At 38.1% G+C, this 11320-nt stretch overlaps 1 protein-coding gene across 1 annotated transcript in view; it reads right to left on the bottom strand.

Moving 5' to 3' along the window:
* Positions 1-2786: 2786 nt before the first annotated feature.
* Positions 2787-11320, bottom strand: part of LOC112147947 (flocculation protein FLO11) — a 23140-nt gene continuing 14606 nt past the window's right edge. The window contains exons 11-17 of the mRNA XM_024274650.2: positions 8750-8917; positions 8560-8670; positions 5889-6747; positions 5660-5814; positions 5467-5536; positions 3875-4076; positions 2787-3812 (exon numbers count right to left, since the gene is read on the bottom strand). Of these exons, the coding sequence (XP_024130418.1) occupies positions 3351-3812; positions 3875-4076; positions 5467-5536; positions 5660-5814; positions 5889-6747; positions 8560-8670; positions 8750-8917 (2027 nt within the window). The 3' untranslated portion in view covers positions 2787-3350. The remainder of the gene's footprint in view (positions 3813-3874; positions 4077-5466; positions 5537-5659; positions 5815-5888; positions 6748-8559; positions 8671-8749; positions 8918-11320) is intronic.

Raw genomic sequence — 11320 nt, 5'->3', positions numbered from 1 at the left:
ACTAGTTGCACTTTTGGCATTACTAGTGGGCTTAAAACAGCCTGATATCAAGGATATCTATTTTATACTGGATTGGCTTGCCATAGAGTTCGATTTGTCACGTGCAAGTGAGGAAGAATGAACTAGGCTCGAGCGCCCCCCAGTGGACAACTACCGTACATTAACATGCTGCGTTTTATTGGAAACGTTTAACCCTTTTTTCACTTAATCTTTTACAGCTTTGTGATGTAAAGTGCATTCTTAAGGTGTTTAAATCTAAATTTCACCTTTAGCTTGAAGGATGACGTCTTCGTTGGGAGGTTCGGATTGTCTTTGACATTTCGCACAATATACTGAAATGTTCACGCTTTTTAAACTTACCAAACACTTAAATTTACTCCAAATTAAACCTGTAAAGCTCAATACGTCACAGAGTTGACAAACAACTCTGGGTGAATTAAACAAACTTTTATTGACATTTCAATTCCCCTCCTTTGGTTTGAAAAATGTCTAACAGTCAAGTCACTTTACATAGAAATCAAAAGGATTTTTGTTTTTTAACAGAAGACCCAAAAATGTACAAAACCATGAATCCTTGGCTGTTTTACTAAACCATACAGATATATATTGTTGCTGAAACTGAAAAAAAAGAATAAAACACATTTTTAAAAATCACTCAAATGTGTTACAACAATTATACTAAAGAAGACCAGAACAAATACATAAATAAAAAACAGACCTCAGAATGTTAAATAAAAGGAAAAAAACTGAAATATTTGAGCTTTAGCGTAAAAACACTTCTACGAACATGTAGTGTTTCTTATTTTTTGGCGCTTTTTCTTTTTTTTGGCAAAATTAAAAGTAAAAACGTCTCCAGCAGTGGAGCGCAGTAGCTGTATCACAGAACTACAGTGTCCAGAAAACACAAAGTTTTACATAAAATGACAGAAAGAAACTTTGAAACAATCAGAACTTTAACTGAAAAACTGGGTTTTTGGTTGTAATGTTTCTTTGAAACCAAACAGAACCACGAATAATGACAATGACTTAAAGTAGCAAAACTTTACTACAGGTGTTTTTCAGGTGTTTTAAGTCAAATTTGTGATGAAAAGAACCTGATTTTTATCACAAAGAGAGATGTGAATCTGACATTCTGTTCCTTTTTAGCTGAAACTGTGAGACCACAATTAATCTCAGAGTGATTATCACTCTTGAAGGATTTGACTCGATGTGAAATTTACCCCTTTGAGACTGCAGGAAAAACCTTTTAGACCGTTGTTTCCTAAAGTATAAAAGCAAAAACATGTTCTACAAATGAGATCCTCTTTAAATAAAGCACCAGCCTGCTGTAATGAAATATTTTTAAATAAAGTTTTTGTATTTGAATCCTGCTATTAATTGATCCCACTTATTTAAAGAATCTCTTTGTGTTAATTTTGCCTTATCTAATTGACGGTCCATTTAGAACTGGACCGGGCCTATACGTTACCCGAAAACGGCCAACATTATTTATTTTTTTATCGTTTTCTCGTTATATCGAGATCCACCATCTTGTTATAGCGAGAAAATGAAGTTCATTTTCTCACTATAACGATATAATCAAGAATGATGCGTCCCCCTCTTCCTTTCAGAGACAGAGACTTCACCTGTTTAAAAACACTCCACAAACGTTGTTTTTAGTCTATAGTTTTAGTTATTTATTAGTGGATCTATGCTCTTAATTGTCGTCTTAATTCAGTCTCATGTACCCTCCCTTAATTTCTCCCAAAACCCCGAACAAACATTGACAGATTGAAAGAATTCAGGTCTGCAGAGCATGTCTGCATGATGCGTTCACTGAGCTCCGGACATCAGCAGCAAAACAAACCAGTTTATCAGAGAAAACGTCGAATATCAGCACTGATCCATATATAATCGATTGATTATAGTGTCGACATCTTTTCTGAAAAACTGCTTTGTTTTGCTGAGGATTGTATAAAAATGACAAACACATAGTAACAGATTGAATTGGGCTGAGTGGCTGTTTGGGTCCGCTAATGTCTGGAGTTCATTGAACGCATCATGCTCAGATCTGGCACTGTGATCTGTCAATCAGCCTGTTCGGAGGTTTGGGGGAAACAAAGAGAGGAGGGCTGCTGTATGAGACGGATTGAAGGTGTTTGAGCGTAGACCCACTAATAAAATGATATAAGAAAATAGACTAAAAGAACTTTTGTGTTGTGTTTTTCTGCTGGTTTTCTTGTTAACCGCAAGATAAATAGACTTAAAACAGATTGTCTGCATTTCCGTGCAGGAAAGAGAGTGCGGGACGCTTCCTCCTTCGCTATTGATTATCTCGTTATCACGAGAAAACAAACTTTGTTTTCTCAAGAAATTGAAGTAACTTTTTTTTTTCTTCAAAAAATGAAATAATTATTTAAAAAAAGAATTCTGGTTAGTAACAGATGCACACCACATAGTAACTGGTGTGCATCAATTAGTAACCAGAATATTTATTTTCTTCAATTTTTTTAAAACAGAAAAACAAGAACAGTTACTAGTGTGAAACAGTTACAAAACAGAATTTTTTTTGAAACTAAAATAGTTCTTTTTTATTTATTTATTTTTTTTTTACTTAAATTTTTTATGGAAGCCCTAAGTATTTTTAGGAAAAAAATGGTACACTTCAATTTTTTTTCATTTTAATTTTTTTTTACGGAGCCCCTAATGTTTTTAGAAAAAATATTTTTTGTAAAACTTCATTTTTTACGGTACCCCTAGGTATTTTTAGAAAAAAAAGTTGTGAACTTCAATTTTTTCTACTTTAATTTTTTTTGCAGTGTTTTTTTAGAAAAAAATACTTCAGTTTTATTTTTGCTTTCATGTCCCTTTAGGGTCTCTGTAATAAGGGTAATAAGAAGTATAAAGAGCAAATCAACTTTTTGTTTGTTTTTGGGTAGTTAAAAGGTTAAGAGAAAGAGCAGAAATGCTGCCTGTGGTCTAAAAGGCACATTTTGGATTTGATTAGTTTAAACATAACTGTTTGTTTATGACTTTGTGTACAGAATTTGTGTCTTTAAATATAAAATTATTGTAAAATCAATCACACATAAACTTTCAAAGAAAATGTTCTAAAAAAATAAATACATTCTAAACATATGATGCCATTTTGTGCGTCTGGACTATCTACATCGACTGTATATGAGAATTGGACTGAGTGACTCCTCCCCATATCCAATGTTCAACACGTTTCACAGATTCTGTTCAGGTAGGGGTGGATCTTCCAACAGCTCACTCCTGATTGGTGAGAGTTACTGCCACAGAAATGTTGAATCAGACCGATGACATCACACTTGCTCACTCCAGTTCTCAGGTACAGTCAGTGGTAGGACCTACTTCCTGGCAGGAAACTTGCTGGCTGACGGGTCGTCCTCTTCCTGGCTGTTGACCAGCGAGGGGCTGAACAGAGGCACAGTCGCTGGCGTGGAGTTTGATGCTGAATTTATCCGAGTGCTGGCGCCCACTGCGACGGGAGCAGTGGCTGCTGGGTAAAACTGCACGTCGACAGCAACCGTCGTGAGGCCCAGAGACACGTGATGCGAGAGCAGCAGGGGAGGCGAGCCGCCGGAAACGCTGAGGCTGTGCTGGATCGGCGCCACGCTCAACTCGGCGCTCTGCAGAGTTAGAGAGGAGTGGAGGGCCTCCTCGCGTCTGGAGGGTGGGGACGGGGAGGGAAAGGAGGAGGGAGGGGGTAACGTCTCCTGGCACAGGCTGGGGATGTCTCCTCTGCTGCCGGTCCAGTCCTCAGCGGACTGCAGCGTGCAGCCTTTCTCCTCCTCCACGGACGAGTCCACCTGGAATAAAGAGACGATCAGTGACGCAAATGATGTGACTTGTTTTTGTTTCTAGTTCTGACCTCTGTGTCAGCGACGGGTTCAGGATAGGTCTCCACGGTGACCGAGGTGTTCTCCAGAAGCGGCCGATCGTTCTCAGAAAGCTCCTGGAAAGTGGGTTCCATCTGCACTGTGACCAGACAAGGCCCAGGAGGTCGGGTTCTGGTGTCCGATGTGTTCGGGCTCTGTTCAATCACGGCGACACAGTCGTCGTCCTCAAAAGCTCTGCGTGAGACACAGCGTGCATCCTCAGTACTGAAGTGTCCCAGCTGTCCGCAAGGGTAACCAAACCCTAAATCAACTTTTTATGACTGTTTAAAAGTGCCGATATTTTTTACAATTTGTTCTATTTGGGTTTCAATTATTTATGGCTCTGATTTGGCTCCATACAGAACCACTTAGATACACAGCGTAAGATCCATGTACCGTATTTCCTGGAGTATAAGTCACATCCTAGCATTAGTTGCAAGGTTTTTAGGCTTCAAAACTCAAAATATCAATTTAAACTATTTTTTTTTGTTATCGAACCTGAAATTTTAAAATCCACAAAAAAAAGAGTTGAAAGTGGAAAAAAAAAAGAATTGATATTTTGAGTTTTAAACCTAAAAAACAGAACAGCAAAAGGTTTTGGACTTGTTTTTGGCCAAACATCAATCTTTTTTTCATTTTGTTTTATTTGGGTTTCAAATATTTATGGCCCTGATTTGGCTCCATACAGAACCATTCAGATACATAGCATAAGATCCATGTACCGTATTTTTTTAGAGGATAAGTCGTAAGGTTTTTCGGTTTCAAAATATCACTTTGAAAACTTTCTTTTTCCACTTTCAACTCTTTAATTCTTTTCGAATCTGTAATTTTAAAATCCAAAACAACAAAAAAAGAAGAGTTGAAAGAGGAAAAATAAAAAGAGTTAAAAGTGAAAAAAAGTTTTGAAACTGAAATTTCAGATAGCGAAAATGAAACAAAAAGTTGAAAATGAAACAAAAAAGTTGAAAGTGAAAAAAAAGTTTAAAATTGAAATTTGAAGTTTTGAAACCAAAAAAACAGAACATTTGAAGCTGGAAATAATGAAGTTTATTTTAGATTAGCAAAAAGTTTAGGGCATTTAAAACAATTTTTGGTCTAACACCAATTTTATTTTCAATTTGTCGTATTTTGGTTTCAAATAACATTGGCCCAAATTTAGCTCCATACAACAGGGCCAAAAGTTTTAAACCTGAATTTTTTTCAGACACAAAACAGAAAAGAAAGAGTTGAAAGTCAATCAAAAGATTTTAAACTGAAAAACAAGTTTTGAAATCTAAATTTTGAGTTTTAAAACCTAAAAAACAGAACATTTGAAGCTGAAAATAATTATGTTTATTTTAAAATAGCAAAAAGTTTTGGACATTTTTTCTTTTTTTTGTCCAAACACCAATATTTTTTTCAATTTGTTTTATTTTAGTTTCAATAATATTGACCGTGAGGTAGCTCCATACACCTGTGCTCCCTGAAGTAACAGCCTCTTGTCTCTACGACCCTCCACAGCTCTGGTCAACCCAAAGACCCACAGAACCCGACGGGTCGACCCGTATGGCTGCATGAGACTTTAGGAACTTCTTATTTCTTTCACCTGTTCTCATAGGTGCGTCCTGCAGCGCGGCAGTCAGCGTGTCGAACTGGGATCCCAAAGTTCCTCTGAGCTGTCGAGGGCAGTAAATATTCAGTTACTGCATCGTTAATGAGAAATGACAAAGTACATCTCAGTAGAAAGGAGTTATTTCATATTTATCAAAAAGATCAGCAGGTTCTGAGGAAACCCTGACCTGCTCGGCCCGTTTGTGCCGGCTCATTCTTCTGCACCACCGAGTAGAAGGTGACGGTGATGAAGATGAAGGCCAGAGACACGCCCACTCCCACCACCACGGGGATGTCGTGCTTTTCCAGCACCGGCAGCCATGACGGGGGCGGCTGAGTCCCCCTGAACCACAGAGACAAACGTCAGCTTGTTCACATGAGACCTTTAACAGCATCTCCAGGTTTTCACTCGCTTACTTTGGATCACTGAGAATCACAGGAGGCCGGGAGGTGTTCCTCTTGGACCGTGAGTCTGCCGGCTCTTTGTCACTGCGAGGTTTTTCTGTCTGGTTTAGAGGAACCGATCTGTTGCTTTGATGGAGGACTTTGTCATTATGTTGAGGAGCTGAGGATGGAGGAAGAGGACGCTGCTGTGGAGATGATCCATGCTCTAAAGTTGAAGGTGGAAGGAAAGACGGGAGCGTTGGAAGCTCCAGATGAAACTTTGGTAAAACATTTATGGTGAAAGATGGTCGAGGAAGGGTCAGAGGGGATGAAGATGGAGGAGGAGCCTCCGTCGGTTGGGAGAGATGGGAAAAGGTCACCAGCTGGGGAGACTGAGGCTCGGATGAAAGTTCTGAGGGTCTCATCCAGCTTTGGGTACCAGAACTTTGAGTGGAAGTTGGGTTGAGTGAGTCAGAGTTGGGTCCTGCTGGGTTTGGACTGGACTCATCGCTGGTGTGAGAACCAGCAGTATAAGAGCGTAAAAACAATTCTTGAGGGACTTTTTGAGGCTTCTCCGCATTCCCGGATGTTGACGTCTGACCGTCAATGAATGGAATTGAATCCCGAACTTCAGAGGGGATCACCGGAGCTCCGCTGGAGGACGGACGATCACTGGTCTGCGGGGTGTGGAGTTCAGCCGACTGGAAGTGTGGATGGGGCGGCGGGGGTACCATGGGGGGCTGAATCTGTGTCACCAACACTTGGGTTGGATTGGTTGCTTGTTGGTTGAGGTGCTGCTGTAGAACCTGATGCGGCTCGGGAGGTATTTTCAGTTCAGACACAGGTTTCCTTGGAAACGTGAGGGAGGTAGTCGAGTTGTTGGAGCCAGAACCTGAAAAAAACATGGAAAACATTTACGTCAAACACAATGTAACTGGAATTGAAGGGGAAGATTTATTATTTGTCTTCAACCATTGGTCTGATGGTTAATTTATTTCAAAAACATAGATTTGGAGTTGAAATGTGTGGTTCAGTCAGCTTGATGTGACTCTAAATGACACGTGTCAAAGTCGAGGCCCGGGGGTCGGATAGAATTACCCGGTGTCCGGATCCGGCCTCCGGGTAATTCTATCCCTCCAGATCATTTTATTTTATTGTTATTAATGACCCGATGTTATCTTGCGCTCATTTCTTAGTTAAAATTTAACAAAACGTATTTTTATAGAGTAAAATATTGAAAGTTATTTAAGGTTTAAGTTGATTTATTCTGGAATAATATTCTTGCCTTTTTATTTTTTCATAATTATGTTAAAAAGTTACGCTTTTAAAGTTTTAAAAATTGGCATTCTGCTAGCTTTTTGGACTATTTTGGCATTTACTAAGATGTTTTTAGGCTATTTTGGAGGTTTGCTAATGTTTCAGCTACATGCTAGCTGTTTTGGATAAGCTTCTTATTATTTCATATGATATAATTAAATGAGGAACAGTTTATTTACATCATGCTGCATACAAATCAATTATTTTGTTTTTACATTTAAACTTAAACCAAACATACTCAAACACTTTTTCAGGTCATTATCCAAGAAATTCAATTTTAACCCAAGTAAAGGGTTAATCACTTGTTAAAGTGTACTTTAGGTAGTTTAAAATTATAATTTCTTCAACTATTTCCTTCATTTGTAACACAAGGATTTTGTAAACTACATGGCAACACACATTAAACATTACCAGCAGTGTCTGCAAAGAACATAAATCTTTATATTTAAGTATTAAAAACAGTTAAAAGGTGTGTTTACTGTGGGGAGATAAAAGCATAAAGCTGCGTTTACACCTAACGCATTTCAACCATCAGATACGGCCAGTTTACGTTTTAATTCAACGGTGCAGATGCAATATGAGGTCCAGCGGCATGATTTGAGCGTTATTCTTCAAACTGGGTCACACACACAGAACTATGGCCAAACCCAGCTGTCATTCACATGCATATGGAGGGATTTTTGTGCCACACTCACTGACAGTAAAATGTTAAACTGTTTGTGTGCTAAAAAATTATTTTGCTTTTGAAACTAAAATGCAGGTGAAACTGAAAGGTAAAACTTGAGAGAAAGACATCTCGTTACAAACGTGCCACAAAAGTCAACCAATCAAATTTACAGAGCGGCAAAGGAGAGTCGGCCAATGTAAGGCTCCCTTCTGACCCCGCCCCCAAGGACTCTACTGCTCCTCTTCAGTAAATTAGTACGTTTTCCTACCACACTGGAACATGTCTTTCTTTTTCTTCTGACTTGACAGTTAACACAGTTAAAAAGGGAAATTTAAATCTGATTTTAATTAGCACCGTATGAAATTGTGTTCCTGTTACTTCCCTTCTTGTAAATGTCATTTAACATAAAGATAAAATAACAAATCTTTAAAAAACCTTATGTGAGGGGCTGTAAGCTAGTGTAAACAGATGGATGATGGGAAATGGAGGCAGGTCCCCAACTCAGAGGCTAACTTCTACTAAAGTCCTGCCGCTCTACAGAAATTATGTCCTAGAAAATGACACCGTTTTTTTTTTTTTTTTAATAAAAATACCACATGGAACACTTTGATCAAAAGATGGCCGGAATGGGACTTTAAGTATCAACATTTACTTCCAATCAAACTCACTCAGTTCATATATTTGTTTTTTGCTTCCCTCCCAGCCGACCATGTGACCTACCTGTGACTGCGAGCACCGTGCGCCTCTGATGTCGCCCGGCTGGGTTTTCAGCCTCGCAGTAATACTGTCCTGCATCTGAATGCTGAACCCTGGAAATGTGCAGGTCTCCGTCTGCAGAGGAACCCAGAAGAGCGCAGTCGAGACCCAACAGCATAAACTCACTAGAACTGAGAATGTGTTCATGTCTTACCACTGACGTATCTGTCTTCAGTGAAGCTGATGGAGATCTGGACCCCAGCTCGGACTTTGGTCCACCTGTACGTGATGGGCAGAACCCCCACGGCCTTGCAGGGCAGGATCGCCCGAGCCCCCGCCCTGCACACCACCTGATCAGAGTGGGTCACAATAACGGGGCTCACTGGGGAGGAGATGATGCAGGACTGTATTAGAGAGCAGCAAAAGCTATTAGGATGTTCAGGGATGATGCATGAGCAACACAATGACCTTAATAAGGTTTATGTTTTCACCACCAGATTTCCACTTCTATTTCGATTTTGAGTTTTATTTATTTGCTGCATGGAGTAAAATTGGAGTCATAAAGATTTAAGATGTATATAAAATAACTTGAAAAATTCAAGCTGAAATATTGTTGTTGTTACAGTCAGAAAATGTCTGTAATTTCAGGACTACCAGTTCAAGTGGTTCTTGTGAACACAATCATATAAAGAAAACACCGTAAACTCTAAAACATGCGTCGCAAAAACAGCATCTCAAAACGTGAATCATTTGATGGAGCGTTTCCCACCACAATACCTAGTAAAGCGGTGAGACATTACAGACATTTTATGAACGTAATTGTCAAAGTTCCTACCGTCAGTGAATGCACCAGGATTGAGGTTCCCCCCCCTCGTCAAATTTGATTGGTCCTCTGTCTTAGCCCTGCTCTATGGAGCTAAATCAGGGCCAATATTATTTGAAACCTAAACAAAAATGCCCCAAACTTTTTGCTATTCTAAAATAGACTTTATTTTTTATTTTCAACTTCAAATGTTCTGTTTTTTACGGTTCAAAACTCAAACTTTCCATTTCAAAACTTTTGTTTTAGTTTAAAATCTTTTTTTCGTCTTTGAATCTGAAAATGTGAACATGTTGTTCTGTAGGGTTAACGAGGGATACCTACCAGAAGGTGCAGGACGTAGACATCAGATTTACACAAAAGATTTGTTCATTCATGGTTCTCACATTGTTAAACAGGAATCAAGAGTTTCTGCTGTGACGGCTTGTGCAGACGTCCTAGTCATCTGGCCACGGAGGACAACTGGAGCTTGTTAAATGTTTTAGCCACTTTATTCCAGCATGAGGACGCTTTCTACGTCTGTGTTTAACTCAATAAGACGGCACTTTGAATGAATCACTTGCGTTTTGCTTTTTACACCCATCCTGGGAGACCTTCAGATTATGATAGTTCAGACTAAACAGGCATTTACTAACCGTAATTATCACAGTTCTCAGAGTCAGTAAACGCACCAGGATTGAAGTTACCGCCCTCATCGATTTTGATTGGTCCTTCTTGTTAGCCCCGCCCCAATGCGCCACAACGGAGCAAAAACTTTTGAGTCTGAAATTTTCAGAATTGAAAAGGAAAAAAAAAAGATATATAAGAAATATTAAAAACTGGTTAAATTTTGAAACCTGAAAAACAGAACATTTGAAGCTGAAAATAATTACATTTATTTTAGAATAGCAAAAAGTTTTGGACATTTTATTTATTTATTTATTTATTTTTTTGTCCAAGCAACAATATTTTTTTTTCAATTTGTTTTATTTGGGTTTCAAATAATACTGGCTCCAATTTAGCTCCACACTGCCCCCATGTGGCAGGTTTGAAACTTAAAACTGAAAATTTGAAGCTGAACGGAATAAAGTCTATTTTAGAATTGTAGAAAGTTTCAGACACTCGTTTTTCTTTTAGCTTTCCACCAGTATTTCAGCTTGAATTTTTCAAGTTTCTATATTTGTGTTTCAAGTCTTTATGACCCGATTTGACTCCATAAAGTGGAAAAGGTTGAAGAAGTTTTTGTGATAGTAAAAATGTTTGTTTTTAGCCTGTAAAGCGATGCATGTTACTGTTAAATGAAAAGCGGTTTACAAAAGAAGTTTGATTTGATTTAACATTCAATAAACTAATAAGTGCACTATTTCTGAACATACATATATACTTATAACCGTACAAAATACACATTTAACCATTATATTCTAAGTGTTAATACACACATATACATTTCAACATTTATATGTCGATGATGAACTTTTTTTTATATATGCCGGTACATGTATCATTTTTCCAGCTCGCTCATGTGTGTTTTTGTAATTACGGCTCAGTTTCTTAACTGAAATGTTTTTCTAAATAATTGTTTTGGCATCAAACAGTTAGCAAATATTTTGACAATTATTGCTTTTATCTCTAAAGTCTTATTGAACATGTCGATAGAAGTCTCTATGATGAATTCTGGTTTTGTTGTACTATTATTGAGTATTAAAGAGAAGCTTTTATTCTTTATAGGTTTCAAAAGTTTATTTTTACACATTTTTATTGACAGGTATTTGAAGTTTCTCCTTCAGTTTTATTTGTAAGTGCTGCAGTAAACAGTAGACTCCTAAAGTATTTATCAGTATTTCTAATTATACATTTTGTCAACCATTTATCTGCTAACGAGAGTACGAGTTTTATGTCTCTCACTTTTACACTACTGAGCCCCTAAAGGAACATTGGAGTAAAAAAAGACACAATGACGTCAATAAATGAAAAAGACTGAATTTT

Source organism: Oryzias melastigma, linkage group LG9, assembly GCF_002922805.2.
Source record: "Oryzias melastigma strain HK-1 linkage group LG9, ASM292280v2, whole genome shotgun sequence".
NCBI classification, from domain to species: Eukaryota; Metazoa; Chordata; class Actinopteri; order Beloniformes; family Adrianichthyidae; genus Oryzias; species Oryzias melastigma.
This window is presented reverse-complemented; position numbering and strand designations above follow the sequence as displayed.